At 39.4% G+C, this 18,970-nt stretch overlaps 1 protein-coding gene across 2 annotated transcripts in view; it reads left to right on the forward strand.

The window, feature by feature from the left end:
- Positions 1–18,970, forward strand: part of MTUS2 (microtubule associated scaffold protein 2) — a 610,477-nt gene that overhangs the window by 257,523 nt on the left and 333,984 nt on the right. For both annotated transcript variants that reach the window (XM_045978371.1, XM_045978372.1), the window contains one exon: positions 14,055–14,252. In XM_045978371.1, the coding sequence (XP_045834327.1) occupies positions 14,055–14,252 (198 nt within the window). The remainder of the gene's footprint in view (positions 1–14,054; positions 14,253–18,970) is intronic.

Here is an 18,970-nt window from a genome sequence, read left to right on the forward strand (position 1 = left end):
CCAAAGACAGGAATTCTCTATTCTTCTTTAAAAACTTTTGTTTTGTAATGCGTTTAGGATTTTGACAAATTGCATTGAATCTATAGATTACTTTGTGTAGTTTGGGCATCTTTACAGTATTAAGCCTTCCAATCCATAAATACAGGATGTTTTTTCATTTAAAAAAAAAAACACACAACTTTTGTTTTGTAAAACAGCTTTATTGAGATGTACTCATATGCTACATAGAACACACCCTTTTAAATGATACGATTCAGTGGATTTTAGCATATCCACAGAATTGTGCAACCATTACCACAATCAATTTTAGAACATCTACATGAACCTAAAAAGAAAGAAACCCTGTACCCATAATCAGGCACTCCTCGTTTTCCCCAAACCCCAGCCCCTGAACCACTGATCTTTCTATCTCTACAGATCTGCCTATTCTGGACATTTCATATAACAGAATCATACAGTGTGTGGCCTTTTGTGTGGCTGCTTTCACTTTCATTAATGTTTTCAAGCTCATCTGTACTATGGCATGAATCAGTATTTAATTAATTCCCTTTATTGGCAAAAAAATATATATTCTAGTGTATTGGCATCGGCATTCCACATTTTGGTTATGCATCCCTTAGTTGATGTACATTTGTATTTTTCTATCTTTTGTCTGTTATGCACAATGCCACTATGAACTATTCATGTGCGACTATTCATGTGGGGACTGGGGTTTCCATTTTTCTGAGGAATAAACCTGGAAGTAGAATTGATCGAGCACAAGCTACCTGTATGTTTAACGTTTTGAGGAACTGCTAGATTGTTTTCCAGAAAGGGTGCACCATTTTGCATTCCTACCATCAGTGTATGAGGTCCCACTCTCTCCATATTCTTGTGACACTTGTTAATGTCTGTCTTTTTGATTACAGTTATTCTAGTGAGCATGAGGCGGTTTCTCATTATAGTTTTGATTTGCATTTTCCTGATGGCCAAGGATATTATGCATCTTGCCATAGGCTTATTGGCACTCTGCATATTTTCTTTGGAGAAATATGTACTCAAATGATGACCTCATTTTAAAATTCAGTTATTTTTTGGGTGCCTGGATGGCTCAGTGGGTTAAGCCTCTGCCTTCAGCTCAGGTCATGATCCCAGAGTCCTGGGATCGAGCCCTACATCGGGCTCTCTGCTTGGCGGGGAGCCTGCTTTCCCCTCTCTCTCTGCCTGCCTCTCTGCCTACTTGTGTTCTCTGTCTGTCAAATTTTTAAAAAAAAATTCAGTTATTTTTTTTTCATGGTCAAGTTACATAGTTATTCATATATTTTGGGTACTAGAAAGCCATCAGATATATATTTTACAAACATTTTCTCCCATTCTTAGGTTGGTCCTTACCCCCCACTTCTTGGATAGTGTCTTTTGTTTTTTGGTTTTTTTTTTTTGTTTTTTTTTTTAAAGATTTTATTTATTTATTCAACAGACAGAGATCACAAGTAGGCAGAGAGGCAGGCAGAGAGAGAGAGGAGGAAGCAGGCAGAGAGCCCGATGTGGGGCTCAATCCCAGAACCCTGGGATCATGACCTGAGCCGAAGGCAGAGGCTTTAACCCACTGAGCCACCCAGGCGCCCCGGATAGTGTCTTTTGAATATAAAACTTTCACATTTTTTTCTCAGTTTTACTGAGAATTGATGTATATTACTGTACAACTTTGACACATACAGCATGATGGTATGGTTTACATATATTATGAAAGGGTTGCTGTAAGAGGTTCAGTTAACATCCATCTTCTCGTACAGGTTCAACAAAAAGAAAGAAGAATAAAGGGAAATATTATCTCCTTGGGGTGAGAACTTTTAGGATCTAGATGATTTCTCTGTATATCATGCAGCAGTGTTAGCTGTAGTCCTCACGGTGTACATGACATCTCCCAGTACTTATTTATCGTATAACTGAAGTTTGTCTTTTTTTTTTTTTAAGATTTTATTTATTTACTTGACAGACAGATCACAAGTAGGCAGAGAGGCAGGCAGAGAGAGGGGGGGGAAGCAGGCTCCCCGCGGAGCAGAGACCCTGATGTGGGGCTCAATGCCAGAACCCTGGGATCATGACCTGAGCCGAAAGCAGAGGCTTTAACCCACTGAGCCACCCAGGCGCCCCTGGAAGTTTGTCTTTTTGACCGTCTTTCTCCAGCTCCCCCCTCCGGCAGCCTCCTGCTTCTGGTAACCACAAGTCTGATCTTTTTTCTGTGAATTCATTTTGTTTTTGTTGTTGTTGTTGTTTTGTTTGTTTTAAAATTCAAGTGAAATCATACAGTATTTGTCTTTCTCTGTTTATTTCACTTAGCATAATGCCTTCAAATTCCATCCATGTTGTTGCAGATTTTCTCGTTTTTAATGGCTGAATAATATTCCCGTGTGTGTGTCTGTGTAAAATGACTTCTTTATCCATCATCTATTGACAGACACTCAGGTTGTTTCCGTGTCTTGACCATTGTAAATGACACTACTCTGAACATGGGGGCGCAGTTATCTTTTCTAATGTTCCTTGCCTTTGGGTATATTCCCAGAAGTGGAATTGCTGGATCATTTTAGTGTTTGCAAGCTTTCTATGCCGTTTTCCGTAGTTGCTGTACCAGTTTCCAAACCCGCCAGCAGTGCACAAGCTTTCCTTCTTCTCTGCTTCCACACCGGAATTTGTCTCTTATCTTTTCGGTGATGGCCATTCTAACAGGCATGACGTGCTGTCTCACGGTGCTTTTAATTTTGAAAGCTTTTACTTTGGTTGAAATTCAGTTTATTTTTTTCTTTTGTTGCCTATGCTTTTCGTCTCACACATAAGAAATTATTGCCTGATTATTTATTTATTTATAAATATTATTTTAATAATTATTTATAAATATTTAAATATATATTATATATTTATATATAATATATAATATATATTTATATATAAATATATATTATATTATATTTATATTTATTTATAATAAATATATTTATTATATAAATAATATTTAAATTATAAATATATATTTATATTTATAATTTATATTATAATATATAATATATTTATATTTATATATTATATATAAATATTATATTTATATAAATATACATTTATATAAATATAAATATATCTATTATAAATATAAATATTTATAAATATTATAAATATTTATTTTATTTATATTTAATTGCCTAATTGAGGTCACGAAGATATAGAACTATGTTTTGCTTTAAGAATTTTATAGTTTTAGCATCTCTATTGAAGTCTCTAACCCATTTTTGAGGTTGTTTTTAAGATGACGAGATGTAGTGGGCTACAGTTCTTGTTACATATATGTACATCCAGTTGTCCCAGCACCATTTGTTGACAAACCATTTCTTTTCCCCATTGAATGGACACAGCAGCCTTATTGGAATGCAATTGACCATTAATATTGGATTATTTTTAGAAACTCCATTCTCTCACATTGAGTGTCTGTTCTTATGCTAGTACCACACAGCCTTGATTACTCTAGCTTTGTCCTGAGATTTGGGAAATTAGATGTATAAACCCTCTAGCTTTGTTTTTATTTTTCAAGAGTATTTGGACTACTCGGTGTTTTTTGAATTTCCACATGAATTTTAGGACCAGCTTTTCAGTTAATGCAAAGAAGCCAGCTAGGATTTTGGTAGGGATCGCATTGATCTGTAGATCAGTTTGAGGAGTAGTGCCATTTTAACAACAGTGAAAGTTCTAATGCATGGACATAGAATGTTTTCCGTTTGTGTATTCTCTATTTTAATAATGTTTTAGTTTTCAGAGAATTCATTTTACACTTTGTTTGTTGAGTTTATTCCTGGTGCAGCACCTTAAAAATACAGATAAACCCCCACATTTGCTCAGATTCTCATTTAGTATTAGGAAAATACTCAGGTAGTTTTGATTTATAGTAAAGCAAAATGAAATATCACAGAGTAGCTTTTTCATTAAATAGCTTAATAGTCTAGAAGCAGCGCATTTCGTACTTTCAACCATGCTGGTATAAGTAAAATTCATACAGACCAAAACCCTAAAAACCTCCACCTTGGTTCTCACACACAGTTGACACTTCAAGAATGTGGGGGTTAAGAGCACCAATTCCCCAGTGCAATAAAAAATATGTGTGTTAATTTTGTCTCCCCAAATACTTTACTACTGTTAGATGTTGACCAGAAGCCAACATACAGTTGATTAACACGTATTTTGTATTTTATACATATTATATACTTATTCTTACAATAGAATAAGCTAGAGAAAAGAAAATGTTATTAAGAAAATCATAAGGAAGAGAAAATACTTTTGCAATACTGTACAGTATTTATTGAAAAAAAGAAAACACATATAGGTGAACCCATACAGTTCAAACCTGTACTGTTCAAAGTCCAACTGGAACTGGAACTTTACCAGTGAGGTGATTGCATAGCTACCCTAGACGATGAGATGGAGTGCCCTCAATTTGCTTCTCTTTCACAGTGGAGATTGGTAATGCCACAAACATACCTCGAGAGGATGTAAAAAGCTTTATTACCTATGTAACATAGGTACATATTCATGTTTCCAGGGAGAGCAGAGCACATCTACCAAGGAGGTCCAAATGGCTTGAAAGAGAGCAAAGAAAGGAGATTCATTTGGAGTTTTTTAGTGGTTAGGGAGTGGGGTGTGGTGAGTGCTCCGTACTCAGGCCAGCATTTGAGTGGTTTGACTTCCCATAGGTGCCAAGAGGGGAATACTATGCTTGGCTGTGAGCCTTCTCAGATGGGAGGAGCCAGAGAGCCCTGATGTTTGGTGATTGAAATGTGCTGTATTTAATTGAATTTGAAGTTATTTAGTATGCCATTATAGTGCTCTATGAGGCTTGCAGTCTAAGGCCATTAAGGAAGGTAAAACGTCCATTGAATGTCTTGTCCAAGAGCCCAGTGTTAATTATTCTGAGAAGCAAAATGATTGCCATGTTCACTATCAGTAATTTTTGGAAATCCAGAAGTGGATAAGGACTGTCATGGTGAGAGTTTGCATTGTGGCTGTAGGGAGCGTAGAAATATGTGTGACCTTAATTTTATTGTTTGGGTCTCTGTAACATAAAAAGATTCTCATTTATTTAAAAAAATTTTTAACCCTAAAGAGCACAACTCTGAATAAGGAATTGCTGCTGCCACTGGCTGGACCAAACAGTCAGACCAATGACAATGGCCCAAGAGTGTACAAACGTGCAGATGGATCTGACTTTGACCAGAGCATCCAGTGTTAGATGATTTGGAGTTTGTCTAATTGTGGTACGCTTGGGTTGCATCCTTTTCAGAAACACCTTGGTTACAGGATGAAAAGCAGCAGCTCATGTCATGTGTGACAGTTAGGGGTCCACCTGTATAAAGTGTACCAACTCCCACTGCTGTTCATCAGTTGATTCTAAGAGACTCTACAGGTAGCCAGTGGGTCTGGGGAGAAGAGCGATGTCCTCTAACACCGTGACATCAGGCAAGGGACTAAGGATAAGGAGGCTAGTGCCTTCTGCAGGTGGGCTATGCCATAGGGCCCAAGTTTGGTTCCATCCTGTAGCAAGAAGTCCAGGCTACCTATGCTGAGTTTATGGGATGCTACTTTTAGAACCTAAGACATACTGGGGACCTTGGTATGGAGGGTCACAGGTTCAGGGCAGATGAGAGCTTTACTTTTCAGGAGAGACCAGTAGGTGCCCAGCCAGTGCCACTCTAACATTCTATATTGCAGGGCCAAGAAGGTCAGTTTCTTAGACCAGAAACCCATGAGCAACTTATAACAATTACTGGTCTAGGAGCACCAGAAGGCATGAGAGAGGTTGCTAAAGCCTCTACTCTGAGAGTGTCTCTGAGGGCACTAATCAAAGTATGTGCTGATTGCACTTTGGACAGATTCTAGAGCCTTTTGTTGGAAGGGATCCCACCCAAAGTGAGCCTCTTTGCAAGTAACAGCATAAATGGGCTTAAGTAAAATTTGCAAATGAAGAATATTTTACCTCCCAAACCCAAAGGAGTCTAAAAGACCCCAGGGTTCTTTCAATATTTTGGGTGTTGAAAGAACCACTAGCAGTTTCATGACAGTGTCAGGGATGAGTACCCCCCAGTTTACCAAATAATTTGTAAGAATTTAATTAAGGTGGCAGGGCCTTGCACACAGTGTTAGACAGTGGCCTATCTCTTTTTGATGAGTGTCTTTGTATTTATATGTCTTGAATGAGTGTGTCATATAAATGTCCTCAAGGGAAGATGTCATCATTGTAATATCAGACCTATGCTCCTGGAGAAAGTGGATTCAGTTAAGATCTAGCCCGTAAAGATTGTGTGCGATGACAAGGCTGTGGAGGTCCTGCGGGGGTAGCCGCTATGTAAAGGTATGTTGTGTCCTTTCAGAAGTGAAGGAAAACTGGGACTGAGGGACTAAGAATGGGCCAGATTGTCTTGTTAAATGAGCAGTAAGGGTCTTATATAACGTGTTTCAATTCTTGCAGGCCTTGCTTTAATTTATAGCAAGTCCTATTAACTGCTTTAACTGGAGGTATGGTCTGTAGGGTTCCATTTTTGTCAAGCCAAGTTTTTATGGGTCAAAACTTTAATTTTCTCTTAATTTATTAATCACAGAGTGTTCATGCCCACTATGGGATATTTCAGGGCAGTGAATGCTCTGACTCTGGGAAATTGAGGCAAGATGATAATTCTCATAGTTAAGATGAAGCATATCTATGTTTCCTTTATTTCTCATTCATTAACTACCTTAAGATTAAAGAATATTATAGGGGATATATTATTTAAGTTTAATGAGATCCCCAGGTACAACTATAGTTTGAGCCCCAGTATTGATTAAAGTCATAAAGTTTTGCCAATTAGTACATTTAAGGAGATGTTAAGATTAATTCAGAAGCTATGTAATAGATGTACAAAAGTCAGTGCCCTTTTATCTTTTGGAGTATAAACTCTTTTAGTAAATTTCAATTTCCAGTTGGGTCCATATGTAGAGGTCTTTTTCAGTTTTGTTTTGTTTTTAATTCTGCCAAAACCAGGCTTCTTCCCTGCTTCCTCCACCCCTGTATTCCTTTCTCCCTTGTTTTTACTGTGGCTTCTCTTTACTCCCCTTATATTTGTAGATCTCCCCCCCGCCCCCACCACCACCCAGCCGAGAGCTTCTGATTAGTATCATCAGGGTTGGAGGCCTCTCCCATGACAGTGTTATTTTATGGGATTTAAGGATCCCAAGCTTAAGGAGGGTTTGAGTTAACCCTGTGCTACAGAGATGGCCTGGATGTTTTTCTATCTAACCCTGAGGATCAGGACTTTTGCTGGGACAGACACATGGGCAGCAGCAGCAACAGAGGTAATTAAGGGGCCTGTGGAGCCATTTGCTTTCAGGAGTGCAGACCACAGCACTTCACATACTGCTTTTTCTCTTTTGTGCGTGGTTTTTCCCTCTAAGGACTGCTTTTTCATGAGTGATCACCCAGTGGACCTGTATGCAGCAAAAGGTAGTCTTTCTCCCAAGCCTGGCATCAGTTAACAACCGCATTCTAAAACATAGGTGCAGGCCAAGATACATGACCCAAGGCCACACAAAGGACCCCATCCCAATCACATTCCTGTCTCTGAAAAACCAAATAATTATTGAAACTTCCAATGAAGGTCAGGTTAATCTGTGACGGAAGCTTTGTAGGACTCAATGCAGGTCAGAGCAGTACAGCTCAAAGCTCGGGCTAGAAATCGAGCAGCAGCTCCAAATGCATGCTTTCTTGTGTGTGTGTGTGTGTGTGTGTGTGTGTGTGTTTAGATTTATTTATTTATTTTAGAGAGAGACACAGAGCCACACGAGCAGAAGGGGCAAAGGGAGAGGGAAAGAGAACCCAGGCAGATTCTGCACACGGCACAGAGCCCAACATGTAACTCGATCTCATGACCCTGAGGTCAAAACCTGAGTCAAAACCGATTGTCAGGTGCTTAACCAACTGCACCACCCAGGTGCCCCAGTGTGTGTTTTCTATAGGCAGCAGGGTCAGCTAGCAAGCAAAACATGAAGAAAGGTTCCCAGTGGTGGGGGTCATTGTCTCAGCACCCTGGTCATACCAGCTGTTGTTGCAGTCACCCTGAGGAGATAGGGTGGACCTCCACCCAAAGTTTGGTTTGGATGTCAAGAGTGATGATGCCATACACAAAGCGGCTTAAGAGGGAGTTACTACTCACATAACTGAGGTGTCTGGGGAGAGCAGTGCAGGCCTCTCACATATGAAATGACTTGAGAGAGCAACGGAAGGACACTGACTGAGCTTACTTTATTGTTATCAAGATGGAATTCTCAAGGGTGTGGGAAGGGGATTGTGTAGTTTGACTTGTGTGCCAGAGCCAAAGGAGGCAGCCCTGGGCTTTTGCGTCAGCTTTTAGTAGATTTCATAGGGTTTTCTGTATACAAGATCGTGTGATCTACAGATAAAGTTTTGCTTCTTGTTTCCAGCCTGCATGCCTTTTAATTTTCTTGCCCAATTGTCTTGATTAAAACCTTCCATAAAATTCTGAGTAGAAGTGATGAGAGCAGACATCCTTGGCTTGTTCCTGATCTATGGGGGAAGCATTCATTCTTTTTCCATTGACTATGATGTTAGCTATGGATTTTTTCCCCAACCCCTTATCAAGTTGAGGACATTTTTCTATTATTCCTAGTTTGTTAAACATTTTGTCATGAAATGTTCTTGGAAGTTTTCAAGTGATTTGTCTGCATCTATTGAGATAATCATGTGATTTTTCTTTGTTTTCTTCATATGACATAGTACACTGATTTCCATCTTAAACCAATCTTTCATTCCAGGGATAAATCTCACTTGGTTATGGTACGTAATACTTTTTATATGTAACTGATTTCAGTTTGCTATATATTGGTGAGAATTTTACATCTGTAAGCATTTTCTTTATTTCATTATATTTTTGTCTGTTTTGGTTATCAAGTAAAAGTGGTCTCAGAATGAGTTTGGAAGTGTTTCTCTCTCTACCTTCCCCATCCTCCCTGGAATAATTTGTGAAGAATGGGTACAAATTCCTTAAATGCTTGATAAAATTCTCTATTGACGACATTTGGGTCTAGGGTTTTTTTTGGAGGAAGTTTTTAGATTACTAATTCAATTTCTTTGTTGTAAGTGTATTCAGATTTTCTATACCCGTTTTTCCTTTGTGTTTTTTCTGGAGCATGTTCATTTCACTAGGTTGTTCATAATATTCGCTTATAATTCTTTTTAGTTTTGTAAGATTAGTAGTGTGTCCCCTCTTTCATTCCTCATTTAACAAGTTGAGTCTTCTTTCCTTTTTACTTGATCAGTGTAACTAAAGGTTTGTCAACATTGTTGATCATTCTAAAAGCCAAATTAGATTTTGTTGAATTTCTCTTTTACTTTTCTATTTTGTTATGTTTATTACCACTGTAATATTTACTATTTCCTTCCTTCTGCTTGCATTTAGTTTGCTCTTTTTTCTTCAGTGTCTTTAGATGGAAGATTGTTTTATTGATGTGATATCTTTCTTCTTTTTTAATATAGACATTATAGAGCGCTGCAGTGATTTTTGCTCTTATGGCCTATCTCTGCCTTTGGGCAAATCACTTAGTTATGACTCTGCTGGGGGACTGTGGTGGGGACAGTGGTCTGCTGCTCTAGGAGTGCCAGTCCTGATTTACAGGTCAGTGGTAGGCTGGGGCACTAGCTTCTGTCCTTCTCCCTTTACCTCTCCTGATATTGAACCCCTAGCCTGCAAATGAGCCAGGGCAACAGTGCTTAGGGCCCCAGTGTTTTGGGGTTGCTGTGCCTGAATTAGTGCCTCTGTCCTTTTACTTGGGGCTGGGTGAAGGGAGGGCCCCCAACGTCTTAGCCTCTTGCTTGCATGTCATTTAGTCTCTGCAACGTGGACCTGGCGGGAGGGAGGAAAGGGAAATCTCCCAGTGAGATATGGTAGTTCTTAACCAGGAGGAGAGGAATAATGTTGCCTTGGTCCCAGCCACTCAGAGCAGAACTTTCCTCATGCTGAGATGGACAGGGTTACAGAGGAGGAAAGGAGCGGGTCAGGCTCAAGGGTCAACCAATCTGGCTGTTCATTCTGTGATTTAGTAGATTTTCATATATACGTGTTTCTTTATTTGCTATACACCCTTAGAACAATTTCTAGAACCTTTAAATGGTGGTGGTTTTTTTAAAATAATTTTTTTTACTAATTATGATTGTTTCACTGGAGAAAGTGTCCATGAAGTTTCTCAGCTTCTCATGCCACCATCGTGGAAGATGTCTCTCTTAAGTGTCTGCTCAGTTTTATTAAACATTAATTATTATCATTTGTTTATTGAGGGCTTATTGTGCACTTTGATATGCTATTTCCATCAAAGGCGGTATTCTTGAATAGTCCAAGGACACTACATACTTGAAAAAATATATTATTCTCACATGCTGCTCTTGAGAAAATAGTAAAGTACACATTTTTAGAAGTAAATTCCTTCTGTGAGAAACTAAGATTAAATTAAGGCACATTCAGTCAGAGCAGCCCTATGTAATGAAGGGCACATCTCCCAGGCTGATATGGCATCTTCTGTTGACGTCGTCACCCCTAAGTGAGCTCCGTAGGTTCCCTCAAGGAGAGTGATGGAAGTGCTTGTTTAGAAAGCGAAGTTTAGAGCCCCGTTCCAGCCTGGTTCTCATGCGGGAGAGACCAGTGGAGGTATTCAACTCACATAGCAGGCTATATTAGTGTCATGCAAGCTTGGCTACTGCAGATTTCAGCTAAATTTGATGGAATAATTTGTCAAAACCACTGGTGATTTCCAAAGACTGAGACCTGTTCTTCCAAACCCTGAAGGTATGTAAACTATTTGTGAGATGTATCTGGTAGAATGAGAGACCACCGGATGGCAACTTGATGTATGGATTACATTCAATTTAGAAAAATTATGTAGGCAGTTGGGGTAAGACATACTCCTACAAGTAGCCTACACACACACACACACACGCAAACACACACTCACAATATGTGCCTTTAATAAAAGGAAAAGATGGGGGCACCTGGGTGGCTCAGTGGGTTAAGCCTCTGCCTTCGGCTCAGGTCATGATCCCGGGGTCCTGGGATCAAGCCCCGCATCAGGCTCTCTGCTCAGCAGGGAGCCTGCTTCCTCCTCTCTCTCTCTCTCTGCCTGTCTCTCTGCCTACTTGTGATCTCTCTCTCTGTCAAATAAATAAATAAAATCTTTAAAAATAAATAAATAAAATGGAAAGATGGGGGTGCCTGGGTGGCTCAGTGGGTTAAGCCTCTGCCTTCGGCTCGGGTCATGATCTTGGGGTCCTGAGATCGAGCCGACGTTGGGCTCTCTGCTCAGCAGAGAGCCTGCTTCCCCCTCCCTCTCTGTCTACTTGTGATCTCTCTCTCTGTCAAATAAATAAAATACTTTTTTAAAAAAGGGAAAGATGGACTAGGGAAAGTGAAAGCCCAGAACTCCCTTAGACACCTTCTTCATGTCTACTTGAGATCTTGTGTTGTCGAGATTCCTCTCTACATGTTCAGGTTACCTTTCTACCGATGACATGAGCAATCAATAAATATAAGTAAGGGTAGGATAGAATAAATTCCTCTTTGAACATTATCAGTGCCTTTATTGTCTTAAGTAATGATTTAATAATCTTAGTTTTCATGTTTTAAGGAATTTATTTATTTATTTATTTGTTTATTTATTTTTGAGAGAGACTCTACATGTACAAGTGCCTAAGCTGGGGTAGGGGTAGAGGGAAAGGGAAAGAATCTTAAGCAGAATCCTCATTGAGCATGAAGCCCTATGCAGAGCTTGATCCCACATCCCTGAAAGCATGTCCTGAGCCAAAATCAAGCGTTGGATGCTCAACTGACTGAGCCACCCAGTAGTGTCTAGCTTTCATTCTTAAATAAATAGTAAATGAATGTTTATTATAGGCCAAGGTATCCTATTGGAAATTCTGACCTTTCCTTCATTCTGAAATACGAGTTTTCTAGAAAAAAAACATTTATTCATACTCTTCTCACTTGATTTTGTGTCATCTTAAATCAGTTATTGATTAATTGAGTTTGGAAAGAAGTTATACTCTTTTCCTCTATAACTGAAATTAGTATCAAAACATGATGAAATGATTATTATACACGATTATTGAAATCACACATGACTGTATAACATCTGTTTTGCTGATATACAGTGTTATCCAAAATTGCATTGGTATAAATTTTTTGTAAAAAGGTATCTGATATATGGGGACACTTTCATTGTCCTAGGGATATCATCTCAGAGTATGCAAAATGATAGAACAGCAATTGAAGGCATTGACCTGACATTTAGTTGCTGCTACAGAAGGGCCATTACTCTTATTAAACAGTGGTTATTTCTCATCATATTTGAACATTTTTCACAAGCGGAAGAACAGAACTGAATTGGGAATATTTTAGCCCCAGATCCCTGTTCCCTCTTCCCTCTGCACTCATCTGATTCCTCCTCTTCCTAGTCCTGACCCAGAAGTCAGGAAACCATAGTTGTGCATATTCTGCTTTCATCTGGGTATACAACTGGCTACAGCCTCACTCCCAGGGGGAGCTCCTGTAGAGGAAGAGGCACTATTGGACCAGACTGGCCTCTATTGGTTCTCCACAGATTTCCATACATAGATTTATTTCTAATGTAGATTCCTTTTTGATTTTTAGACATCAATTTTTTAAAAGCAATGGTTTTTTTAATTATTAGTCTGCAACCTGGTTAATCTTTCAGTAGACAGTAAAGAATGAGGAACATTCCTGAAGGATCTGTATATCAGCACTCATAGTAAATAGTGCAGGTGAAAGTTGCTAAATGGCTTGACTGGGACAATTATACAGAATATTAGGACGTTTGACTCTTTTTCCTTTTAAGGAATATTAAAGAGCATTTGTGTGTGATAACATACTGGTTCTGTCTGATACTGAAAGACTTTTTTTATTTTTAAAAGATTTTTATTTATTTATTTGACAGACAGAGATCATAAGTAGGCAGAGAGGCAGGCAGAGAGAGAGAGGAGGATGCAGGCTCCCTGCTGAGCAGAGAGCCCGATGCGGGGCTTGATCCCAGGACCCTGAGATCATGACCTGAGCCGAAGGCAGAGGCTTTAACCCACTGAGCCACCCAGGTGCCCCTATTGAAAGGCTTCTTATATTGTGGAGATGATCATTGTAATGGCCATGAACAGAGCCCAGTTTGGATACCATCATGCCGAGATGGTGGATTTATAGCATGATGTTTTATAATTTCAAAATTAGCTGGCTTTGCACATATCTGGGAACTTATTTTAAAGTTTAGCTTATTTTTTGAATTTTAGTTTTACACGAAAACAAATCATGGAGAAAAGAGAAAAAAACAATATTAATTGGAGCATCTCTGAAGTTCTGTTACAAGCAATAATATTTATATTTCACCTTTGAGGCCAGTTTTATCTCCTCCAGTCCTTCTGTGGGAGGAGACTATAGTTCTAAAGTGTTGGATCAACTCCAAGGTTATATGGCTAGTAAATGACAGAGACTGAATTACACCCGACCAGCTCTGCAGTCTGTGCCCACCTCATTCCTACAACCAACAGAATGTTAGCAAAAGACTCTTTGTCATGAATTATCACATACTATTTAAAATTGCTGATGAATATTTGCCACGAAGGTGCTCTTTGCCCACTGCATGCCAGATTTCAAGAGTATGTCAATTTCACAATTCTGGGGTAACGTGAAACAGTAAGTGTTCATTCCATTCAGCTTCCTAAGCACTGTATACCTTTATTTATGGTCATATCATAGAACTAGCTGTCTGTTCTTGTCTCACCTGCCTGCTGCCTCTCCTTCTATTTGAGTTCCGTGAAGCTCCCACTGTGAGGGGCCTTTCTCATAAAGGTGTGTTTGTGAATGTATTGAAGCACATCCTACAAGATTAATTGTGGCCTGTTTATGATAGAGCTAGATTAATGTTCACTGTCCATGTATTCTCTATCTTATTGTCAACTGATTTTGTTTGTTTGGCTTGGTTTTCGTTCACTATAGCGGATTTAAAGAAAGCCTCCGGTTCAAATGCTGCAAAATCCAATCTACCCAAATCTGGACTTCGTCCTCCCGGATACTCACGTCTCCCAGCAGCCAAGCTGGCGGCGTTTGGCTTTGTGCGGAGCTCCAGCGTGTCCTCAGTCTCCAGCACCCAGTCCGTGGACAGCGCACAGCCGGAGCAGAGCCGGCTGGCCAACCGTAAGTGGGCGGGGCGCTGCTGCTCCCCTGTGGGATACGCCCCTCTGGCCGTCCTGGTGCAGGTGGATTGGCATGTGGGTGTAATACTTTCATTTCTTTGTGTATGAAAGATTTGATTTAGCTATTTTAATCTACCATTGTTGGGATTTTAGAAAATAATCTACTGAAGAAAAAAAGCCTGTTTGGCCCTATCCTTTTTCAGTTACAAGGAGTTGACGTGCTAGAAAAGGACGTTTAAATATAGAAAATGACTTATCCAGGGACTGATTCCAGGAGCCCTTTGCTCCATGGATTCTACATAAGTCAAAGAAAGATCCAAATCAGGTGTTAGAAGAAACTTGTATTAATTAGTGGTGGTGAGAATCCTTTTAGTTACCTGGGATTACCTGTAATGCCTTCATTTTGTGGAATACTTGGCTTGATTTCTAAAAGTTAACCAAATGATGTTGAAAATTTTAAAAAGGTGCAGCTGAACTTCTTCACTCTGTGCCCAGAAAGGTCCCCCTTAGCTGAAAGAAGCTACTCTAGGCCTGGTTCCTGAGACTGATATTGTAAGTTATATGAATTAATAGTCTCATACTAAATCACAAACAGCACTGTTTCTAAAGAAGATCTGGAGGCTGCCCCATTCAGCTGAGCCTTTGATGACCAAAGCCCATCTCAGCCTGTCAACTTCAAAGTCATTGTTATTGGATCTGAAGCCATGACATCTCAGATGCTGGTTAGCAAGAACTTGCCGGAAGGCTGGGGAAGTCTTAGAGGTTTTCATGTTCAGGGCTGTTTGGGAGGGATTACAGTAGCTGAATCAGGCTGAAGTAGTAATGGAAAGAGACAGAGAGCAGGATGGGATGTGAGGGTAGAATTTGAGACTGAGGTTGATTTTTTAATTTCCTTTCTCTGAGCTTGCTTTTTAGTGTTTCTTGGGTTTAGAGAGCTGATGTACGCCACATTTGTACTTTTGCGGTTCTAAATTTTGGTCTGCCTAGTTACTCCTCAAAGCAGTACATTACATGACATCTGGATGTGTTTGTAGGCAGTTTCTGAGAGGTTTTTTGCTCACTTGGTTTCCTCAATATTCTGCGTCTCTGACCTGCTTTCACACGGGGTTCATATTAGGAATACCCTTGTTATTAGAGATTCCATCATGGCACAGTTGATGTCTCAAAATCTGAAATGCGACTACAATAAAGAACTTTTTACAAATGTGGAACTCCTATTTTTAGATGTGTGTGTATATTGACAGTCTGGAGATTTTTAAGTAGAGGAGCAACTATCTGTCATAGTTTTTAGTAGTAAAATTCCCAGTGGCATATTGCTCTTTTAGAGGGACCATGAGTGATTTAAAACAAAACAAAATAAAACAAAACAAACAGGGGTGCCTGGGTGGCTCAGTGGGTTAAAGCCTCTGCCTTCGGCTCAGGTCATGATCCCAGGACCCTGGGATCGAGCCCCACATCGGGCTCTCTGCTCCACAGGGAGCCTGCTTCCTCCTCTCTCTCTGCCTGCCTTTCTGCCTACTTGTGGTTTCTCTCTGTCAAATAAATAAAATATTAAAAAAAAAAAAACAAGCAGAAAAACCTCACATGGTATATATCTTTCCAAGGAAGATGCTAACATCTTGATTTCTTAAAAAAATAATAATTTCAAGATGAATTGAGCTTTGTTCCCTTGGCAGCAGCTTTTGCTAAAGAAGAGCTGACAGGTGTGGACAGAATAATTCCAGGTGTACTTAGGGCATTTCTCTCACCTCTGCTTCAGAGGACACCAGAGAGGGATGCCGAGCACCCTGAGAGACAAGAGCCATAATGTGCCAGGGAAAACAACTCCTACTTTAAAGACTTCATATTAAAAGTAATATGTATTAAAAAAAATAAAAGTAATATGTATTGACACCAAAAACGTGTAAGATATCTAGGAATCAGCCTAACCAAAGACATAAAAGATCTATACCCTGAAAACGATAAAGCACTTATGAGAGAAATTGAAGAGGACACAAAGAATTGGAAAAAGCATTCCGTGCTCAGGGATTGGAAGAGCAAACATTGTTAAAATGTCTATACTACCCAGAGCAATCTACACTTTTAATGCAATCCCTATCAAAATATCACCAGAATATTTCACAGAGCTAGAGCAAACAATCCTAAAATTTGTATGAACCACAAAAAAACCCGAATAGCCAAAGAAATCTTGAAAAAGAAAAGCAGGGACACCTGGATGGCGCAGTCAGTTAAGCATCTGACTCTTGATTTCGGCTAGGTTATGATCTCAGGCTTGTGGGATTGAGCCCCATGTCAGGCTCTGTGCTCAGTTGCAGGATCTGCTTCTGTCCCCTTCTCTCTGCCCATCCCCCTGCTCATGTTCCCTCTAAAATAAATAAATAAATCTTAAAAAAAAAAAATGACAAGGCTGGAGGCATCATGGTTCCAGACTTCAAGCTACATTACAAAGCTGTTACTTATCAAGACAGCATGGTACTGGCACCAAAATAGACACAGAGATCAGTGGAACAGAATAGAAAACCCAGAAATGGACCCTCGCCTATATGGTCAACGAATCTTTAACAAAGCAGAAAAGACTATCCAATGAAAAAAAGACAGTCTCTTCAATAAATAATGCTGAGAATATTGGACAGCCACATGCAGAAGGATGAAACTGGACCACTTTCTTACACCATCCACAAAAATAAATTCAAGATAGTTAAGAGATTTAAATGTGAGACAAGAAGCCATCAAAATCCTAGAGGATAACACAGGCAGCAACCTCTTTGACTTCAGCCATAGCAACTTCTTACTAGACAGATCTCTAGAGGCAAGGGAAACAGAAGCAAAACTGAACTATTGAGACTTCCTCAAGATAAAAAGCTTCAGCACAGTGAAGGAAACAATAAAAAAAACTAAAAGGCAGTCTACAGAATGAGAGAAAATATTTGCAGATGACTTATCTGATAAAGGGTTAGTATCCAAAATCTTTTTTTTTTTAAGATTTTATTTATTTATTTGAGAGAGAGGGAGCACATGAGCAGGGGGAGGGGCAAAGGGAGAGGCAGAGGGAGAAGCAGGCTCCCTGCTGAACTGGGATCCTGATGTGGGGCTGGAACCCAGCACCCTGGGATCATGACCTGAGCTGAGGACAGGCTCAACCAAGTGAGCTACCCCAATACAGGCACCCTAGTATCCAAAATCTTTTAAGAACTTCTCAAACTCAACACCCAAAAAACAAATAATCCAGTTAGGAAATGGGCAGGAGACATGAATAGACCATTTTCAAAGAAAACATCCAGATGGTTGAAAGACAGCATGAAAAGATACTCAACAACGCTCGTCATCAGAGAAATACAAATCAAAACCACAATGAGATGCCACCTCACACCCAACAGAATGGCTCAAATTAAGAACGCAAGAAATAACAGGTGTTGGTGAGGACGTGGAGAAAGGGGAAATGTTCTTGCACTGTTGGTGGGAACACAAACTGGTGCAGCCACTCTGGAGAACAGCATGGAGGTTCTTCAGAAAGTTAAAAATAGAGCTAGCTACCCTATGACCCAGTGACTCCATTACTAGGTATTTTCCAAAAGAATAAAAAATACAGATTTGAAGGGGCACATGCACCCTGCTGTTTATGGCCACATTATCAACCATAGCCAAACTATGGAGAGAAATGAAATGTCCATCAACTGAAGAATGGATAAAGAAGATGGGGTATACAGGCACATGCACATGTACACACACACACACACTCTCTCTCTCTTACACGAATATTACTCAGCCATCAAAAAGAATAAAATCTTGCCATTTGCAAGATATGAATGGAGTTAGTATATAGTATGATAAGGGAAGTTAGTCAGAGAAAGACAGATACTGTATGATATATGTGGAATTTAAGAAACAAAACAGATGAACATATGGGAGGGGGGAAGAGAGAGAGGAAACCTATAAGAGGTTCTTAATGATAGAGAACAAACTGAAGGTTGATGGAGGGAGGTGGGTGGGGGATGGGCTAGATGGGGGATGGGCATTAAGGAGGGCATTTGTGATGAGCACTGGGTATTGCTTGTAAGTGATGAATTACTGAATTGGTTTCTACTGCAGAAACCAATATTGCTGTGTGTATTAACTAATTAGAACTTAAATAAAAATTTGAAAAGAAAAAAAATAAAGGTAATATGTATTCAGAATTCTATTTTTTATTTAATTTAGAATTGACTTGAAATTATTTACCACCTCACTATATGTAAAATTTGTACTTCACCAATAGACCTTGGAAAACCTTCTCATTTATTGGAATTGATATCTTAGTACTGTTAACACTCTGCTTATACTTGCTATTAGATTTAATGTCAAAAAATTTTTGTTTCTGTTCTTTAGTGGAGGGATGCTGCTTTGACGATGAGGATTAAGTAAAATATGAAGCCTTTGAAAGAGCTGAAAGTCCTTAAATGAAACCCTAGGAGCAAAGCTTTGTGGGTTTATTAGCTCATCAAAACAGCTACCCTGATATCAGAATTTGTTCCTTTTTCCTTCTTGGAACATTGGCCTTTCTTCAAACAATACATGAACATAGGGGTCATTTTAGGAATACCACAGTCATTAGGAATTATAATGTGGTACAGTAGATGTCTCAAAATCTGAAGCATGACTATAATAAGGAGCTCCTTGGAAGTTATGGCTTGTATTTTTAGATACTCATGTGTGTATGAAATATCCGAATGGTGTCCACAC

Source organism: Meles meles, chromosome 14, assembly GCF_922984935.1.
Source record: "Meles meles chromosome 14, mMelMel3.1 paternal haplotype, whole genome shotgun sequence".
NCBI classification, from domain to species: Eukaryota; Metazoa; Chordata; class Mammalia; order Carnivora; family Mustelidae; genus Meles; species Meles meles.